Source organism: Perna viridis, chromosome 7, assembly GCF_037379345.1.
Source record: "Perna viridis isolate PV_CMFRI_1.1 ecotype Kerala chromosome 7, ASM3737934v1, whole genome shotgun sequence".
Lineage (NCBI taxonomy): Eukaryota > Metazoa > Mollusca > Bivalvia > Mytilida > Mytilidae > Perna > Perna viridis.
Window position 1 is genome coordinate 46,687,552 of NC_142451.1, and position 21,910 is coordinate 46,709,461.

The 21,910-nt window shown below is 33.0% G+C and overlaps 1 protein-coding gene and 2 long non-coding RNA genes across 4 annotated transcripts; all 3 read right to left on the minus strand.

Moving 5' to 3' along the window:
* Positions 1–1,002: 1,002 nt before the first annotated feature.
* LOC148612976 (uncharacterized) lies at positions 1,003–3,243 on the minus strand. Its single transcript, XR_015923954.1, has 3 exons — positions 3,108–3,243; positions 2,684–2,760; positions 1,003–1,281 (listed from the first exon to the last, which is right to left on the minus strand). It is a non-coding gene; the product is annotated as an uncharacterized LOC148612976 (long non-coding RNA).
* Positions 3,244–6,987: 3,744 nt separating this feature from the next.
* On the minus strand, positions 6,988–9,524 carry LOC148612977 (uncharacterized). Its single transcript, XR_015924536.1, has 3 exons — positions 9,332–9,524; positions 8,544–8,623; positions 6,988–7,279 (listed from the first exon to the last, which is right to left on the minus strand). It is a non-coding gene; the product is annotated as an uncharacterized LOC148612977 (long non-coding RNA).
* Positions 9,525–12,991: 3,467 nt separating this feature from the next.
* Positions 12,992–20,141, minus strand: LOC148612978 (diamine oxidase [copper-containing]-like). Of its 2 annotated transcripts, none has more exons than XM_088594919.1 (3): positions 19,864–20,141; positions 18,593–18,632; positions 12,992–16,022 (listed from the first exon to the last, which is right to left on the minus strand). In XM_088594919.1, exon 3 carries the CDS (start codon positions 16,009–16,011, stop codon positions 13,678–13,680), a length of 2,334 nt encoding a protein of 777 aa, XP_088451045.1. In that variant the 5' UTR covers positions 16,012–16,022; positions 18,593–18,632; positions 19,864–20,141; the 3' UTR covers positions 12,992–13,677. The 2 variants fall into 2 exon arrangements, with proteins under 2 accessions (XP_088451045.1, XP_088451046.1); XM_088594920.1 differs by lacking the exon at positions 19,864–20,141 and adding an exon at positions 19,144–19,251.
* Positions 20,142–21,910: the final 1,769 nt, after the last annotated feature.

Below are 21,910 nucleotides of genomic sequence, written 5' to 3' on the forward strand. Positions count from 1 at the left end.
AGAATAAACCTACTTTGTGCAAATATACAGTTAGTGATATCATTTCTATGTTAAACTTTTTTGATTGACAACCTATTTGTACAACATCTAACAGACAGTAGTGTGTCCATTGGACACCAATTATGCAATCCTTCTTGCTGGTCTACTTCTATACATTAATTGAGATAGATCTCATCTAAAACCTCAACATAACACAGTAGGCACAATTTAACTTCCATTTGGAAATAGTGTTTTATCTATTAATAGTTTTGGTGACTACCTTCATTCAATTTATTAACCCAAAAAAGTTTGATATTAAAGAAACTACAGACACACTGACGTTTGCCACTTATCTTGCCCCTCATCTTGAAAATTGGCGAAAGTTGGCAGCTTGCAACAAAACTGTATGATAAATGCGACGACTCTGATCTGCCAATTGTTAACTATCTTAATCAAAGCTGTAACATCCCAGCTGCTCAAACGGATGAAATATGTCTCAACTGATACATTTTACTTAATGTTGCGACTGTTAGATCTTCCTATATACTAACATTGATTCTAATGCTGCTGATAAGAGGTTACTCATTGAAACCTGTGTACAATATATCGAAATAAGCAATGTATATGATTGGTTTTTTTATAATTATATATATATGAAGTAGTTTGTATTGTGATGAGTTACTTTCTGTCTAAAAAATGCATAATAACATATAATTAACCGACAAATTTAAGGCTTTAATCCTTATATCAAACATGGGACATTAATGTAGCTCCTGTGACTTTCTTTGGTAGAACTAATCGATTGTAGATTTGGCTTCGTATTACGATAACTATGGTATTCAGTTCTTGTTTTTTAACGTCTTAGTCTTTCACGGTAGAATGCAATCCACCTCCTTCCCCAAAAGAAAAAGCTGTACATAACGGTTTCATTTATACTTTTATTGGGTAAAAAGTACTCATTAATTTATCGTATACTTTGCTATAGTCGTAAGTGTAACAATACTTAAATGAACCAAGCATGTGTTCTCTTAGAATATATTTTATTTTCAAACATTGAAGGATTTCATTACTAGTAAATAAACCATGCAAGACGAATCAGTAAGATATCAAATTCACATGTTAGATTTTTTTTTATCTGCCCCTGTTTTTCATGCAGTTTTGGTCGACTTTGCAACGACATTTCCCTGGAACTTTTACTTCACATATACCTGCGCACCCAGCACATGTTGGTTTTAAGACTTTTGGTAATAATTTACGAAACCAGCTACCCTCAGCTATTCCTGTTTTATCTGAAGATAGTTGCTGAAAGAAAGTATATATCGTGCAGTTATGTACATTGATATATGCCATGTTCGGAGAAAAAATAATGAAACTCAATGTTCCCTTTAATGTTTTGCATTTACTATTTCGTGGTCCATATTTATTGAAATATTGAGATTATCAATTTTTATTTGAAAAAAAGAAAGCTTTTGTGTTAGTTCAAATGCATGAAAAGTAATGGTTGTCGGCATTTTAACTGTATCATGGCTCTTAATGATAGTTAATGATTTGATACAAATATATAGTTCTTGGTAGAGATTCCTCAGACTTTGTAAGAAATAATTCCAAATCATCTTCCAAATATACAGAGGAAGATGTTTACAAAATGCTGGAATTTTTAATCGACAACATATTTGTCCAGTGTGGTGGACGTGTTTTTCAACAAACGGTCGGCATTCCAATGGGAACAAATTGTGCTCCTCTACTTGCTGACCTATTCCTTCACTCTTATGAGGCTGACTTTATAGCTGATCTGATCAGAAAGAAAGAATATCGTTTGGCTAGATCCTTCAATCTCAGTTTTCGCTATATAGATGACGTATTATCTTTAAACAATCCTAATTTCGGGGATTTGATACATTGCATCTACCCAAAAGAACTTGAGATAAAGGATACCACAGACACTGTGAAGGCAGGTTCATATCTTGACCTACACATAGAAATCGATGGTAAAGGAAAACTATTAACCAAACTTTAAGACAAACGTGATGACTTTTCATTCAAAATTGTCAACTTTCCTTTCATCTGTGGCAACATCCCTTCGGCCCCTGCGTATGGAATGTTCATATCACAACTTATACGTTATGCTAGAGCTCGCCGAAACTACACAGAGAGGACGCTTACCCTACCGGTGCACCTGGTCCATGCTCCAGGTTTTTAGTGGAGTCCGAGTTGCTCATTTACTTTTGTTACTTTGTATGTATGATTTTAGTTACTTTGTGTTCTTTGTTGTGTATGTCTGTATTCCATGTCTGGTCTTTGTCCCTGGATTACATTCTTTTGATTGCGCTATAACCTTGGTTCTCTTGATTACTCTTTGATTTGTCGTTCTTGTGAGTGGTTAATAAAAGTTTTCTTGATCGTATTCGTCTCCGACTAATTGTAACACACATTTAGTGAAGTTACATTATGCATTGTTGATTTTTGTATTAGCATACTCTACAGACCCCTAGAAACGGAAATAAATTGCAGGAAATATTAGGTGCAGTATTTTGCTTTTTGTATTGCATTGCAGTTTACTAAAATAATTATTGATGTTTTACAATTGGGCAAAAATCCTACGTTAGTAACTGAAAACTCGGTCATGCCTTTTTTAAAAAAAGTTATCACAACAACGCAGTATTTCTTCTCAGATTCTTAGTAATTAATTTACTATACAACTTACGATAGTTATGAATGCCATGAAGAAGAATGCCAGTTTCACATGTCTAGAATTCATATTTGTTACTAGTATGATTATTCCTGTAAAGAAAAGAAAAAAATATTAATAGGTAAAAAAAGATCAGTTACAACGACCACTGAAATTCTAGATGTATACATTATGTCCAGTAAAATCTGTCTGAACAGCACTGAATAACAAAAAACCTGTTCAAACAGTCGTGAATAATACTTTGAAAGGTCATCCATATCAGTCAAAATGTATTTTGAATCTTGATAAACTGGAAACTCTTCTAAACTGCACAAATCCAACATTCTTAAAGGAGTTTGGTTTAAACATATTTCACTTTATAAAGTAGTGTAAAATTCTTAATCTTGATAATGTTAATGAAATGGTAGTACTCAGATAATAAATAATCATATTGACTTACCTGATGTTATGTAGTTATTACAATTGTACTATTGATACAGTGAAGGTACAGTGTGCAACCCTTTTATATATAGGATCGAGAGGAATTCACGACTGGAAAATATAATCGTTAGCCTTTCTTGGAACTTTTCTTGGAACTTTTCTTCGATACTTTGGAAAAACCAAATTTTAAGGCTCATTTTTATTTGTGGGATCATTTAAATTGTTTATTGTCGTCGTTTGTCATATTTTGCGGTGAAAGACTGACATGTACTTGTTTACGACAGAATAATTATAGCAAAGTACCGCTACGAGTAAGATTCATGCAAATATGAAATTAAACTGCTTTTAATAGAATTAGACTATTGCCATTCGTTTACGGATAGTCTCCCTTTTTTTCTCGACTACAGTCATGTTCGATATTTCTAATTAAAATCCTAATTTGGGTAATGTCTTCGCCTATTTATTGAATATTACAAAAAATAAACACATAAAAATGATCAAGGTAAAGATATGGGTGGATCTTGTTATTTCCTTTTTTCCTTTTTAATGTAATCAATTAGATATAGTTGTTCTAGAATAGTTCTATTAGATACTCTTTGTATGCGTAGTTACTATTGAAGGTGTCCTCCACCGCTTCCGCCATCTGCCGTTTTACTTTACAAAGCTCAAAGCCACACTTAATTTGATTAAATAAATTGTATGTTGAAAAAAAAACTTATAGGGCTTGAATCCTGATTTTAGTCCATTTTTTAATGTTGATATTTTTCTGATGGTAATCAGAGTGACAAAAAGGATGACAAGCTGAGAAAACGATAAATCAGGTTCCAGTGTTAACTAAAAATTATCAACATTCGTCTCTAGTGTTAACTAATCTTCAGAGTGATTGTAGAAAAGCTGTAAGTGTAAACGTGTGAATCCAATTAGACATTCTTTTGCGTTGAAATGTCAATTGAGTACGGTATGATGATTTCCGATTAGTCAAGATTTAACCTGAAGTTTAATGATGTTTAATGTTTATAGGCGTCAGGGAGAACATTTCTTTCTGATCATACGAGAGCACGGTCGCTTGAGAAACGGAACTTTCAGCCGCACTAACCTACATCAACCTCTGCTGGATCTGCACATTCGCTCAGCTTTTGAATGGCAAAATATTCCTCAAGCAATAATTCGTCGTTGTGTTATTAAAAAAAACAAGTGTTGCAAGACTTTTTTGAAGTAGAACTAATTTTTTTTTTGCGGTAAAAGAGAGACAACCATGGCGTATTTCATTGAACAAACAGACTATATTTATGTTGATAGTGTGTAATTCCATGTGAACCCGTTCTACTGTTAACCGAAACTCAATCTTATATACTTTGGTTTTTAATATCCTTTAAAAAATTCTTTATTAACTGGAGTACTTCATTTTTTATTCAAATATCAGTTCTTTTGTATATACTGTGAAATTACTTTAATTCGTGGAAATCAATTTTCGTGGATAAAAGAAGAAACACAAGTTCGTGGATTTTTTAATTCGTGGTTTTATGGTTTTCAGTGTACAAATCAATGAAAATTTTCTTTTCGTTTGGAACAAAATTTCGCGGTTTAGTCTACCCACAAAAACCACCAAAATAAGAACCCCACGTGCAATAGTATTCTCTCAGTATGCTCAAATACATAAAATGTTAGAGTGCATCAGTCGCCGGAAGTGTATGAGTGCATCAATTGTCGGAAGTGTATTTTTACATTTCTGTTGTTAAGATTGTTGTTTTTCTTCTCTCTTTTTTTTTGTGGGGGGGAGGGGGAGTCTTATTTTCGACGTTTTACTTACAGTAAGCGTTAGCGTTAACTTCTTTTTTTCCAATTTCGAATTTTGCTAACTCTTATGAGTTCGATACAATTTTTAATAGACTTTTCAAATATAGTTACTGTTCAGGTGTGTATTTTTTTTAAACTTAATTGGTACCTTGCCAGTCTAAAATCTTGGATTTAGTTATAATTATATATTTAAGAGACAGTTGAATGACGCCTATAATTGAAAAAAGTACGTTTAAAGTTCTTCTGTAAAAATATTAAAATAGCAACAACAAAGATGACTTAAGCTTTACTGGAGCCTGAGTTCTCTCTCTCTCTCTCTCTCTCTCTCTCTCTCTCTCTTTATTTATTTTAATCTATTTATTTTTCATTTTTATACTCTTTCCCTTGTTCTTGCTTTGTCTGATCTCAATGCTGCTGTGTTGTCTTTAAAGGTGTGTTATAATTTGCATGGTATACATTTCGTTTCGCTACCCTATGTAAATATGTTTAATTCACAACTTGAAGAATCACTAAAGATACAAATATGAGGCAGGTGTAACGTGTAAGAGAACGAAATTTAATATGTTTGTACTTAAATTAGTGACCTAAAACCCATAAGATGGTTTTAAAAATAATAATGCTTTTTTCAGTTTTACACAATTAAACAAAACATAACGTTGTGAGCCATGAACAGATGGTTTTCTTTCTTCTTTTTTGTGGTTAAAGATACGAAACTACTAAAGATCCTTTTTTGTACTACAGATTCACATGTTCTTAGTGTTCTAATATCAATGGTTAAACTCATATTGATTACTATTTATTATAAGAATATTCACGAAAAACCCTAACAAAACCAAACCCCCAAAACTATAACAACAGCATAAAAATCAACAAAAATATGAAAATAAAACAAAACCAGTAAAAGGGCTTACTTATATCTTGTACAAAGGCAAAATTATTTCACATGATTTTCACCTAAAAGAGTAATCAAGGAACCAAGGTTATAGCGAAATGTTCACATGAAATTCGTATTTAGTGAATTTCTCATGAAAATCATGTTAATTTCATGTGAATTTCACGTAAATTTCACGTGAAGCTCGATTAACATGAATTCCAGGTGAAAAATATTTGCCTGCGTATGTATAAGTTCATATAAAATTGAAAAAAAAAGTTAATTAGTTTTGATTTTAATGGAGTCGTATACTTCATATACTGTTATAAGCGATAGTAAAATGTATATTAAAATGCAAAAATCGTTGAAATTGCATTTTAGTAGCATTATTGAGAATTTATGGATCAAACTCGTTAATTCAAGCCCTTGTTGAATATGTATCTGGTCTTACACAACGTCTGAGTATCGATTATGTAATTATTGTGTCAATGTACCTTTAAATATCTTGCGATACTATAGTTCGTTTTATTTGTAGCTGTGTGTTTAATAAAAGAAGATACTTAATACATGTATCATAGAATAAAGTATTCTTTGACTTATTAAGAATACCCTCTCTGAATTATTCTTCAAAGGTGCAGTTTATGTGTTTCAGCAGTTTGAAGATTTATTACAGTCAATGATGAATATATCATTTTTTTACGCTCAGGTAAAAATTGTATTGTTCCTATTTCAGAACATTTAATGTCTTACTCTTTACTTTTCTGCTGTTTAGATGGACTTGCAAAATCAAAGCAAATATAAAACGTTGCAACTTCCGGTAAATAAGTCTCATTCCTGTTCTCAATGGACGTTTCGGTTGGTACTGTAACAAGACTTTCCTGTAAACTTTCACGTGACAAATACTTGCGTTTGTTTTTAAATTTGATACCCTTGTTGTAAGTCTGGGCTTCTTTTTGGTCGATTAATAAAACCTTTTCTTATTAGCCAGTCAGAATTCATCTGTATTGATTTTGAAAGCAATATTCAAATGGAAAACTCTGAGGATTCTGAGAAGGTTATCAAACCACAAGATAAAATGAATTGTTGTTATATCTTACATATAGGGACTGAATTGAACAATTGATAAATGTAATTTTGATAAGACTGAAAAGAACATTACAATGCAATCGCAGGTATTCTGTCATTTAATTATTAATGTGTGTTATTAAAAAGAAACAAACAACAAACAAAGTTTACAAAGAACATATTTAATGTCTAAATTGTAAGGGATTTCATAACAAAACTAACAATTAATTTCAACAAAAAAAGTATTACAAACAGTAAGTTATCAAATTAACAACATGGTGCTAATTTTATCCGCCCCTGTTTTTCATACAATTTTGATCAACTCTACAGCGACATTTTCCTGGAACTTTTACTTCACAGATACCTGCGCATCCAGCACATGTTGGTTTCAAAAGTTTTGGTAGTAATCGACCTAACCATCTGCCCTCAGCAACTCCCGTTTGATGTGAAGATAGTTGCTGAAATGAATTATGTATCTTACTACAGTCATGTATATTGATACAAGAATTAAAATTAATACAACTCAAGGTTTCCCTTCTTTATAATGCGAAACCATTTGCCCTCATCTACTCCAATTTGGTTTGAAAAAAGTTCCTGAAATCATTTGTAATACCTTTAACGGTTTTAAGGCATTTGTTGTTTAATAATTAGCCTCTGAAAAATGCGTGCATTTTTTAATCGGTAGGAAGCCTTGACCGCGGAAGGACATTTTTATAAAGAATATGCTTACAATTTCCTTTAAAATGAAGAAATTGACGTAAATTAATTTGTTGAATGTTGATAAGTTATACAAATGATTAGTGTATATCAATAACTCGTTTAAATTCAGAATAACGACAGTTTTGAAGCCAAGCAGAAAATATTGCACCGAGCCCGACAGAGTGAATTGTTCTGTCGAGGAGTTCAAATCTGATGTTATTCTGTTTATCGGCGACGTCACATTCGATGTTACGTAATGTCAATATTACTTAGTATGACTGAGACAAGACATTTAAAGGCATGTAGGATCAACGCAAAATGGATCAAGTTGCCGATGAAACTCATTATCAACTTTGTATCACTCTATTTAATTCTTTGAACATTATCACGTTCGAATTTCACATTTAAATTCTCATCACTGAATAATGAGTGTAGCAGATTAGAGATGATGTAGACCAGACCGTTGAATTAGCTCACAATTTTGCATCTTACCCACAATACTAAAATTAGATTTTTAAGAAATCTGAAAGGTGAAATCGATTACAATGGATAATGTTACGTTTTTAAGAAAGAATGATAGGATAATCAATTGGAAAGAGTGAATAAACAAAATATTATCACGAGTGCCGAAGAACGCCTAGATTTAACAAGTGTGCGGAACTTGTTTCGCGCACGAGTTAAATCTTATTGCGTTCTTGGCACAAGTGATCATTATCTTGGTTATTCATGATAACCAATTGTTGATCCTATTTATTATATAGATTATCTCCATTATTCGTTGCTATTTTCAACATAAAATTTAAATTTTGTGGACGGCGGATTAATATTTGTGTTGTGACGTTTTGGCGGGAGAAAGTGCGAGAGTGAAATTACCATATTATAAATTTCAGTGTCAATTATCGCAAATTTTTACACTGGGAACATTCGGTAAATCACTGCTATCTATGTAATAAAATCGTATACATGTATTTGTATAAGAAATAATTTTTTTAAAGACTTAAAGCGCCTTTAAAAAAAACTTACGATAGTTATAAAAGTCACCAGGAAGAACGCCAATTTAACATGTCTAGAGTTCATCTTTGAATTTCGGTGATATGTTATCACTGAAAAATACAAGAAAAGACATAATGTTATTAGATAGAATATATCATTAACCAAAACAGGTATACTAAATTATTTGTAATGAAGGTAGATCATACCTAATACTTTAAGTGAATAAATTTTCCTAAGTTTTTTTTTCACAAATGACCCTGAACGAACATACTGTAAAATTTTGAGAAAAAATATACAGGTCACCGAACTTAATTTCCAGGTAATTGAACCTAAATATAGATTCTAAAGTGATTTTTTACAGTTTCGCTTACTTCTAAAAAACTGGTAGATAAATTTTGTTAAAATTTTGTATAAAGAACATTTACCTCACATTATTTCTTACTTCAAAAAGAAAATTGGAGGTCACCGAACTTTCTTTCTTGTAATATTAAAAAAACCTTAAATTCCTATTACATTTCTATGGAATATTTTCCCGCCCCTTTTTGCCCCTTGAAAGAGGGTTTATAAAGTTAATGTTTATAATTTTACCATTTATCGGTTTATGACTTTAAAAAAACCTTATATAAGTTAAAGACATTTTTGGATCTTTTTCAAACATTATTTGCTCATTTAAAATAAACATTTATATGTGGTTTTGCAAGATGACAGAAAAGAATTCTCCGTGTAATACATTTGACCTACCTTAAAAGCATTCATTGTGTATTAGAAATAGAACTCGATAAATGACAACAACTTATTGAGTATGAATATTGACATACCTTTTGTTCTATCTTTTAGTCATGCACTGCTGAAGATGCATGGTGCTCCTTCTTTATATACGGGATCGCAGGTATTTTTCGACTTAAAATTCCTTAAAAATACTATCTTTTCTCGGAACTCTTTGCTTTTATGGAAATCCCACTAATTTAAATGGGATTATGCAAACGAGCCTTAATCCGCTGTTTATTGTCATTGTTGGTCATCTCACGCAATGATTGATTGACATGTACTTGTTTACTATAAAATAATTGTAGCAAATTACCGCTCCGAAAAAGAATCGTGCAAATGAGAAATTATACTCTGACTGCTTTAACAGAAATTAATACTAAGATGAGAACGATGGCTCTGACCGCCCCTCGACAACTTAAAACTTATAAGTAAATTAAGCTATGTTCTTTCTATTTATTGAATATCACAAAATAAGCACATGCTATCACTGAAAAAAAAAATCACCTAAGAAGAAATAGGGTGTGCTTTTACTCGTAAAATTTCTGCGTTGATATGACTAATTTTCTTCTGTGGGAATTCACTAATGACAACATTTCAAATGATTTATTACGCTCGGTCATGACATCTTAAGCTTATCCTAAAAATTCGTCTTTTTTATCTTACAGAGCTCCAAATCCCCATTTATAATTCAATCTTTGTTTACATGTTTAAGGGTGATAAAGGAAACCAAGATTCTAGCGGAAATCAAAGAAATGTAATCCAGTGACAAAGACCAGGCATGGAAAACAGACATACAAAAAGTTAACAAAAAGTCGGACTCCACCAAAAAGAGTGGAGACATATAATAACCATATTATTTTTATTTACATGTTTTTCGTGAATTAACTTTTCAGTCTTTCACAGATGTTTTTCGTTTGTTTTTCATTGCAGTCTTTAATATATGAAAAACAGATCGGGTGTTTTCAAAACATACGAAAAACATAAGTTGCAATTTTTTCCTGTGTAGAGGGTAGTTTGTTGTTTTATGCATTTTATTGAGTCGGTGAATTATTGTCATTCAACCAACGCCTGCCTGACTTTGTGACAAGCTTGTTACAATTATGTTTGAAATACCTGTATACATCATCTTAAAATAAAAACAACTTGTTTTGTGTAATCGCGTCCTGTATATTTTAAGCAAATACATGGGAAAGTTTTCTGATTCATTTTTTATGTTCTCCAATTGCGATTTTATTTGACAACCTTATATCTTTCTCTTTAATTTACCATTTGAAATATCTATTATGCAATTTATCGTAAATTTGGCAATAAATGGGAGTGCACTATAGTAAGTTACAGTGAGGTAAAGCATGATTCATTCAATTTTTATAAATCAAGTCGGTAACACCCACTTACTTGATATGGTAAAACTGTGAAACTTTTTTTATTTCAGTCGGTCTATTCAGCTGTTTACAGGGGCGGATCCAGGAATTGAGTTTAGGGGGGGCGTTATTTGAATTAAATGCCGTGCAAAGCAAGGCAAAAAATATTATGGGGTGAAACTTGTGGTGAAAAAATTTTTTCTTATCGATTTAGGGGGGGTACGCCCGGTACGCCAGTCCTTGGATCCGCGCATGGTTTAAATTATTACAGTATTTAATTTTTGGACATCTGATGACGAAACAATGAAATAAAATATATATATTACCAATCATATTTGGTGCAAATTTCGATATGCTGTACAAGGAGTAACCTCTCATCCGCAGCATTAAAATCAAAATCCAAACATTAATTGTACACAACAATTGCTCAAAACCAAAACTATCGAAAGAAGAAGCCAAATCCATCGACGAAAGGTTCTACCATATGCAGTTCAAGGAAGTCTCAGTGTTTTAGGTATTTTGAGATTGTTACACTACAAATTTTGATAGATATCATAAATAAAAATCAGATATAAATCGGGGTCAGAGGTGTTTGACTACTGTGTTGACGAATACCCTTGGGAACCTTTGGTACACCAGAAGCGACATCGACCCTCTGGTTATAAAATACAAACAAAACTTACCAATTATATGTATGTATGTATGTTTAAGGCACTGAAGAAGGTCATTTGTTGACTGAAAATTTTGCTCATTATATATTTTATTATAGTGTATTAACATCTTTATCGGTATCTTTGTACAATCCTTTAGACTTATATAATTATTTTTGTTTGTGCTGCATCGTCATGACTCGACGATCCGATACCCATTAAGTTTGCTGGTTACATATATATATATATTGTAAATTTTGATAAGAACCCCAATATTTTGAACCTTTTGTATTATAGGCTAAAAACCACTAATTCCACTTTCCATAGGCTTCTATGCTAATTTCACAATATTCAATGGCTTCTCTGGACTTTACCTTAACTTTAACCTGCAGAGGACTATATATCAGCATGATTCTACATATGTCAGCTCACAACCCTCAGAATGGCATGTGGGGTTAGCAGACTTGCAGTGCAGTACTGGTCACCGGAAGTGAAGGGTCTATAAATAGCATGGGAAATCCTAGTGTTTTCACAAGATAGGGGTATATTTAAAAATCATTATGGAGATTAGGCTTCACATCACAAGAAGCAAAATGCACCTATAAAATGTACAGAAATGTTTTTCCTTTCAGAAACTGTTTAAATTTTTAAAATAAGATGAGAACTTTTTTCACAGCACTAAAAGGTGATATATTTGGCTTTAAATTTGTAAATACAGTGTTTTCACATTAAAACATGACCAGTAAAGGGCACCTAAAGCAAAAAAAGTACTCAATAATGGATTTTCCATGTTGCCATAGGGGAATGCTGATATGGCCTTAACCGCAGTAATGAAAGTGAGTTTTTCCTCATTTCTAACCTAATTTTTGCTCAAATCTACACAAAACTTGATTTCAAGTGCTTATTACCACCATATTTAGGTAAATATAGCCCTCAAAGTTTAATATTTGATATTTTTACTAAATTTTCTACACTTTTTACAAGATAGGACATAAAAATCAGCCAAAAAGACCAATTTTCCATAATTTGGACCTATAACTTAAAGAAATGCATATTTTGAAGGATTTTTGTAGTGTATTCCTCTCATGGCAAAGTTAACAAGATCTTCAAGTAGTTTAAAGCTATTTCAAGAAACTTTTCATTTTGCCATGGCTTCTCCTTCAGGCTAAAAACCACTAATTCCACTTTCCATAGGCTTCTATGCTAATTTCACAATATTCAATGGCTTCTCTGGACTTTACCTTAACTTTAACCTGCAGAGGACTATATATCAGCATGATTCTACATATGTCAGCTCACAACCCTCAGAATGGCATGTGGGGTTAACAGACTTGCAGTGCAGTACTGGTCACCGGAAGTGAAGGGTCTATAAATAGCATGGGAAATCCTAGTGTTTTCACAAGATAGGGGTATATTTAAAAATCATTATGGAGATTAGGCTTCACATCACAAGAAGCAAAATGCACCTATAAAATGTACAGAAATGTTTTTCCTTTCAGAAACTGTTTAAATTTTTAAAATAAGATGAGAACTTTTTTCACAGCACTATGAGGAACAGGGGTAATTTCTGCGTAGGACTATTTTTGCGTACGTTCCAAATGCTCATTGGTTGAATTGGTGGTCTGTAACCTATAACATCGGGACTTTACGGAAAGGAATGAAAGTAATAATAATATATTTTAAATCATATTACAACATATATGTTGAACGCCTTTATTTTGTGATTTTTCATGGAAACAAAATAATGTCTGATTAATATGACATTAACGAATATTTCGCCTCTTATATGACCCTAGTAGTCCTATGATTGTTTTAACAAGGTACTTAGACTTTTTCAAAGATTTTTGTGTAACATTTTCCACAGTGTCCATATTTTAAAGGGAAGTGTTTTGATCACGCCAAAATACTTTAACCTCGCCGCAGTTTTGGCGTCTGTCCCAAGTCAGGAATGTCTTGTTTCGTTTGAACTTACAGTTTACTTTTATGTTGTTGTTTTTTTAGTATATATTTCGCTGTACCTGTGTATAATGTTGTTTTGGAAGTAGCGGCAGCTTGTCTGATGGTACGAGGGCTTCTTCGTCGTTCATTGAAGATCAAAGGGTGGCTCTGGGCTGACAATTTTCATCCTGGGGGGGGGGGTGGGGGGTGTTGTTGTCTACAAAACATACTCACCATATCCATTCTCTATATTCAGATAAGATGTTTCATTATCTAAAAGTACCTGGATCCTTTTTATTCTCAACTGTATCCATTTGTAAAATCATTTCTTATTTCCTTGATATACCAATAGGACAAACTTAGAGACGCAAAATCAATGTGCCATGTATACAATGAGTATTAAACCATATCAATAAAAAAATTATTGGAGTAGATAACATATATATATCAATCTATATCAAATAACCGACCATTAAATGACTCTGGTCCCTTATGTTTTTGAAAACATTTTACATCTGTGTATGTTGTATCTACAGTTTTTCCGTCTTCACCATTTGGTACTATACGAACGTTGTCGAATGCCGCCATACTTGGACACTCCGAAAAATAATTAAACGGAAGGAGATAAAACTTGAACTGTGATCCTGTTGTGGTTGTCGATGGCACATCTTCTGTATGTGGAATGTGATGGACTCCCATTGTTACCCAGGCTACCAAATCTTTGTCATTTAATGTATTATTATCAGATATAAATTTTTCAAAGTCAACAATTGGATTTCTTGGTCCCTGATTTGCATATATAGAAGAACTTGACGACTCGCTATCTTTGTATTTAGAAACAGCTATAGGAAACTTTGCCCAACGAGCAGCATTTGTTTCTCTCGATTCGGCGAGCAAGAATTCGGTTTGACCCAAGTTCATAATTCTGTATGCTCTTTTATGACCAAATTCGTTTTCAAACTTGTCATTATAGAATATATCATATCGCGTTTTAGCCTTTTGTACATAATTAGCATCAAATTCATTGAGCTTAGGGTTTAATTCATATCTAAATTGGGTTTTGTTAAAATCTGGATACCACTGCGCTTTAATTGTTTCCGTGCTGATATCTAGAGTTGAGTACCTGTTGTGTTGGCCATTTATGTCAAAATCAATTTTATAATGAAATAAATGCTGGTGAATGTTAGCCATCATGAATGGTTGAAGCTTGCTTCCATACCGCCGCTCCGATTCTAGTGGGAAAGCGGCTTGTACATATCCAGTAGCAGACACTTTGACTTCTACAGCACCGTTTAAATGAAATACGTAATCAAAGATGTAGTCATAGTTCCACACATTTGAAATTGATCTAACAACAAGACGATAGTCACCAAGTCCACCATAGAAGAAATATCCTCCTTGAAAATCTGCTGCATAGTGTCTTCTAATTGGATGATCTCCATAATCCTCAAAAATACATATGCCTCCTTTAATACGTTTGGGTTTTTGTGTGTTTGCTAAAAAATCAATGTCAAGAAATGTTGCTGTCCCTGGACAATCTACCCCGGGAACCAGTTCGTTCATGTAGGCTCCCATAATCCAAGAGGTATCGTAGTAATTTGTGATACCCTGCGCAGGTCCATATCCGGAATAAAACACTGATGCCTCTTGGAGGGATAGCTCATACGCAATGCGATCTCCGTGGAATTTGATGTCGAATAGTTGAACACCTGAAGTAAACCTATTGATAATGTTAAAGTCCCAGTCCATATAAGAGACGTGCAATCCATTCACTTGATAACGATGTCCCTCTGGTTCAATTAACATCGGACCTTTCTTCGGGGTTTTCAATCTACTTGATCCCCTCCTTTTATACGAAGAGTACATAACTTCTTCTATTGAAGGAGTTGGTATGAGCAGTTTTGGTATCTTCCCATTATTATAATCGCGTAGGAGTGCTTCTGCTGTCGGTCTACTCTCCCCGTTGTAAACTATTTGAATAATTTTCCATTTAGAGAACATTCTGTCTGAATGGTCAATTTGAATTTCTAGTCCGAGAGGATGAATATAAAATCCCTCAACATCTCGGAATCCCCAAAACCAACTTCTACGTTCATTATCGCTAATTCCACGCGGAGCAACGTCATAAAACGTTAAACAATTAACCCCCTCCGTACAGTTGTGGTAGGCTAATCGATAGCTCTCCATGAGTAAAGGATAAAGAGTCTCAGACATTTTGGTAATAATTTCAAATATACGAGTATATTCAGGAACATCCATTGGTTTAAAGAAGTACGGTATTGGGTTTTTGTTTATCTTTTTGAAATACGTTGGTTTTGGTAAAGGTCCAACCTCGTACTCTTCGACCAAACGGGTATAATAGTCACCGCGAAAAACTATCACTTGTGCTTTTCTCTCTGGTTGTTCCATACCTGTATCCAAATGATCCAGCACTTTCTTTTTCGATGGTAGTAAAAGGTCAACTGAGTATATGTAAGCTTTACTAGGTGTTCCTTTATGCAATGGAACCAAATTAAGATCTTTCTGTTTCATAAGGAAATCTGTTGTAGCTGTATATTCATTTGGTGTTAATGGCTCAAACACTGACGGTTTTTCTAAGTTTCTCGGTTGTACCGGATATCCTTGTTCACACGACGGAGTCTGCGCTCTGGACATGAATACCGCCATGATGATTATGCAAACTGCTAACACGGCAACCAATGTAGAGAGGATACCTATTTGCAGTTTACTTCTGTTTTGTTTCATACATTCTGTAGGTTTATTCGTCGACACCTCCGTCATTTTGATTCAACCTTTAAAATGATATAAAAGCGAGCATGTCAATAGTGAACGTTCAGGTAGATTATACGTAGTACTTTTTGTCTACGTGTTTCATTTTTTTTTTCATGAGATGCTTGGTGAAGATAAAATAATATATTGCGATTATTCAACTTATATTATAAACTATCTCTACTGTCTTTTTACGCTCATTTCGGAGTAACGAAAGCTTCAAAATCTGGGTTTGCTTTCCACTTTTTTTAGATGACATGTTTATATGCTGTAAACAAGTACTATCTTTAAAAAAAGATAGCCGACGCAGAATAATTTAACTAAGTTTCTAAATTTCTTTCAAGGAATAGAACATGGCACGCAATTTCAAATTTTCGATACAGTTTTTTCGAACGCAATTTCAAATTTTTATACCGTTTTTTTTATGCCACTAAGTTACCAATATTTGGCCAATCGCGAAACAGAACTGTTATATCAGGTGACTTGCGTTTCCATAGAAGAGCGTTCTTAAGGTCAAATGTTACAAAGCGAAACTATACCGACAGCGTCGGAAAAGGAAAAAAGAAAAAAGTGACAATCAGAATTTTAAAAAAAGATCTAGGGATGTGTTTAGGTCTCTTTTGAAGAAATAAATTGTTATTGAAGCTGTTAATGGAAATAATAAATAAATATTGATGAAGTAAATTATGTATCGTTTCTTTTTATCAATTTAGATCGAAGATCTGAATTGATATACCAGTCGCAAGAGCCATTAGATTTGTTAGCATCTGCAATTATCTTGCTCTACCGCAGAAAAATAGTCTCAATGGCATACCTCATCAAGGTTCAAATGCAGATATGAACTGAAGTTACATGTAGGTCCACTTTAATTGATAATACTTTCTAATACATCATATTTATTTCGATGTTAATTACGCCAATAAATAAACCCAATAAACAACTTTAACTAAATATGCTGATTAATTTGTTTTGTATTTATATGCAATTTATACCCGAATAAACCATTCGTTCACTGTCGATATATTTAAGATGCGTACAAATGCTTTATTCTTAATTATAGACGCTAGTGAGTTTAGATATATAAATCCATGTAGAAACATAATAAACCATTTGATATTGAGCTAGAAATGGAAACCCTGCGAGATTATAAGTAGTCATCGATCATTGAAATGAAATATAAAGAGGAATGCAGAGTACCAATTGGAAGAGCTGTCTTCAGATATTCATGCAGGCCCTGGTGGTTCCAAATACTAAGCATTTACAGAAATGGGGCAGTCGTTCCGAACAAGAGACTTGTTTCACACTTATTTATCGGTCTGTGGTCTGGTGATATTGCTTTTTGTAATAATCATTCTAATGTACGTGTCTCTAGAACTAGGTGACCAGACACTGCGCGCTTTTACATGACAAATAGATGTCTATGCGATAGCTTGCAGCACTTCAGCTATAAAGCGTAGGAACAGAGACAAGTAGCTAGTTGAGAGGTACAAGTATCAGGACTTAACTTCAATGATGAATGATCTGTACCATAATAACAGATTTTTTATTATACACCGCTGTAGAATCTAACTGACAGAAATGATTTAAGTGGAACGCATATTTTAACCGGTTAATTTTGTAACAAATCCATGAAGATTCGTTTGATAACAATCTAGTTGATGTTGAATAAGCCATGATCTGTAGGAGGTAAGTATAGAATATTAATTTTTTTTTGTTTTTTTTGTTTTTTGTTTTTTTTTCTTTGTTACTTCTGCTCCTCAATCAAGTTCTTCCCAGGGTGCAGTTCGATAAACGAGTGCAGATGTCGAACCCCGAACGGTTGGGACAAGTATGAACACACCAATCATTCTTGATACAACTTTAAATTTTTAATGTGATAACACACTTGAGACATGCAAATATTAAAACATAAGCTTGCAGACATACATAAAATGAATAAGCCGCACAATACAAAATAAGCTTTAGTCAATGAGAATTATACATTTTGTGAAGTGGCTCAAATTAAACGTTAATTACAATAATAAATAAGTGAACAATAGCCACGTTTAAATGGTAGAAAGAAACTATATACAAATAAAATATAAATAAAACGTTTGTTTTTTTCTTGTATTTTTTTCTTTATATTTCTGATATTCTTTAATTTGTTTACGTTTTATTTATATCTAATTTGTATGTAGTTCCTTTTACCTTTTAAACGTGGCTATTCCTTATTTATAATTCTAAAGTCAATAAGCATGCAGGAGCAACATAAATTAAGACTTAAAAGCTAAAAAGCACATAGTAGAAGCACTATAAATCTAAAACAATACGTGCATGAATATGAAAACATACAACAGAATAAACAAACTCCATCCAGCTCCTATGATGTACAGCTAACACATGAACAGGTAGGACCTGTCCGAGTATAAAAGAGGGTTTTGAACTGGATCAGATTATACTTGTTTATCAGCCCATTTGGGAGACTATTCCAAATCTTAGGGCTGAATACATATACCATTTGTGAGACTGTCCAAATCTTAGGGCTGAATACATATACCATTTGTGAGACTGTCCAAATCTTAGGACTGAATACATAAATGATTTAAGACCATACCTGGTAGTTTGTCCTTTGGTTGTCTGTTATGCTGATGTACCTGAAGTTATAGGAATTATTTTTGTAGTTACAAGATCTTGTAATAAAACAGGACCATCCTTTTTGACAATTTTATAAATTTCCATTGTTATCGTTCTCAAGCGTTTTATTTTCAATGGTGGCAACACTGATTTTTCTAATAATTTTTGGAAGATTTTTTTTAGAATCGTATAAATACTTTCTAGCATAATATTGTAGCGCAGTCCTGGAACCCAAATGAAGAGCTTACATTAAACCAAAATTTACGTTTTCGTCGACACGTGAAGGACATACCAATGTTTTGTTTCGTGTACTTTTAAGTAAAAGTCTTTGTAAGAATAAGGTAAAATGGGAAAATCTCAAACATGCATGTCAAAACCCCACCGATATGACAATATTATTTCAATCATACTAGGATATTTGTCTATGTGAAATGACCTATATTATTAAAAAAATTAAGGTATTTACATAATTTTCATGTCTTTGAAATTATGTCTTATTTTACCAAAATAATACGGATAATCTTGTCTTACTTGATTTTGATGGCACAAACAGTGCTGCCAAAGTGGTGGGCCAATTTATACCAAGTTTCATCTACTGCTTGATTTTTTCAGACCTACACTTAAGTAAGTCTCTGAAAGAAATAGGTTGACGGCGAAACATAGCATGATAAAAACATCATTTTGTAATTGTAATTTAACTACACCATCAAATTTAAAAGAAAAAAGACCAGATTTTCCATGTCATTTTTGTAAGTTTAGTTATAATTTCATTGAAATGCACTGATAATGAACATTTCAAGGACAGATAACTCTAATTTTTCTATCATTCTATTGACATATTTCTGAACAATGGTCTATTCAAATAGAGAAAGCACCCTTGAGTAAAATGGTGGGTTTTGAACTTGCGTCTTTCTGTTTTTTTTTTTTTTTTCAATTTTGCCTGATTCTTACAAACACTAACACTTAAATATTAAAAACAAGACAGTATGTGATAAAGAAAATGTATGGTCTTTACATGTACTTTACAATAAATGGAAAAGGGATACAATTTCGACATAAGACGTCTCTATTTATATTTGGTTTTGTCTGTTTAAACACAATTTAAAACAGATTTGACATTTTTTTACTTGTACTAATCCCGCATTAACTAGCATAACTATAAATATGCAGTTAATAGCAAAAAAAAGAGAGAAAAAAATCATTGAAAATAGACGAGTCAGCAAGAGTTTTATAAAAAGAAAAATGCCATACCTTGAATGAATTTACCACAAAACTATTTCACACGTATCGCAACTCATTGTACAAGGATAAAAACTATCTGGAATTCCTACAAGAATTCCCACTCTCCTTATCATAAAATGAAGACATACAACATCATTGAATAAACAATATATCCGGTAATCTCAGCAAAGATCATGACAGATGGGTGTGAAACATACACAAATTGTAAACAGTTCTAGTTAATAAAAACATAGTTCTTGGCTTGTTTACACTGATATGCATAAGAGAAGCGGTGCTCTCATGTAGGTGTTGTAATTGCGCATTTTGACAGTTTTAACCGAAAGTAATGAAACGTGCGCGTATGCAAGAGATTATTGGTTGTCAGTCAATTAGGAATGCTACAAAATGATTTGTAAATGATATTCCACATTCGCACGAGAAATCAAGTAACGGTATGACCCTATCTAAATTCAAGAGATCATCTTTTCTCGGCGTCGTTATCTTAATATAGTATGAAAGATCTATTGTATTAGTATTAGCAGAAACGTGAACGTGTCCATTTCAATATAAGAAAACAGGTGGACGAAAATACCGAATTATCTATACCGTCCGATTTTAGTACGGAGATATAAAAATGTTTCCGCTCAAATTAACCTCTCTTCAGTGCTTTGGCATCGACAGCGTTTTCATGGACCAGTGTGTTCAACATAAGGTACCGGTCAACATTTATTGGGAGATGGAACCTGTGAAAAAATAAAACAGTACACACGCATTTACCTGTCTATCCATTCACGTGAATATAATTACATTGTAATTAAGAAATTGTCAGTAAATTGTGAAAAACTTAAGATGTGTTTGAAAGGTAGTTAGTTCAGTACTGAGTGTAAGTTCTTGTACGAATCAGGCAAAGTGGGAAAATCAGAAACAAACATGTCGAAAACCCATCTAATTAAAGTAAGTCCTAACAATTGTTCCATTCAGCCAATTCATGTATAGAATCTAGCAACACCCCATTCAATTTTCTGTTTGGATGACCTCATAATCCTCTGTTTTTTTTCTTTGAATAATGCTTTCAGAATCATGAAAGATGAAATATGATTAGCTGATCAGTAAAGTCATCAGAACAGAAAGTAGAATGAAGTGTTGTTAGATCCCATACATGCCGTGACTGAATGCAACAACTGAAAGGTCTAATTTTAATTAGATTGATCGAAACCCACCAATCTGACAATATAATTTCGCTCAAGGATGCTTTCATTATTTGAAAAGACCATTTTTTTACCTCTGCATCATTGGATTAGCAAAAAAATCAATGGAATGTTAGAAATTCATTGGAGATTTTTGACAGAGTTATCAGCCTTACAAAATGCTTGTTTTTGTTTCAAACCATGTTTCACCGTCTTCCTGAGTCTTACAGACACTGGTACTTCAGCAGATGTATAGAAGCACCTCCATCCAATAGTTGCTCGTCCGGCTTATTGCCAAAAACTATACCTGATTCAGGAGGAAAAGTTAAACCACATAGGAAAGTGAATATGACTAGGCGTATAACGTGCGATTATCATATCATTTTCCAAAAAATACTAAATCCGCCTAAATTACATTTTTACGATGATATAGTGTTATTTTTATAACGAACTTTGTTCTATGAATAGGGAACAAGTCATGAAAATCATTCTTCTGGTCCCTTAACATATCAAGGGTGTAGCAGGCGACGGAGGATTGGAGAGCTAAGGTATAGCTCTAAATTGAAATTCACCTTGAAATATTATACTTATAAAGGTCGAACGTAATGAAGATTGTACAAACGGCTTCTTCAGTTTTTTTATTACTTGTAATGTGAACGTGTGTTATGTTACAATGGGTGGAATAAACAACACAATGTGTTAATAAATCGCACATTTCAAATAATTAAACTTATAAACGTTTCAACATTTCCAAATAAGAAGAGAATGGGAACCGCCCATGCACCGGTTTCATTTTCAAATGTAATATTAACATTGGCGTGCCTAAGATTTACCAAAGGATGGCCTGACTATGGCGCGGTATCAGGGTAAAAACGAGCATTTAAGCATGT

Bases quoted from the DNA above. Each gene is read 5' to 3' on its own strand.
- LOC148612978 (XM_088594919.1), bottom strand. From the start codon at position 16,011: ATGACGGAGGTGTCGACGAATAAACCTACAGAATGTATGAAACAAAAC.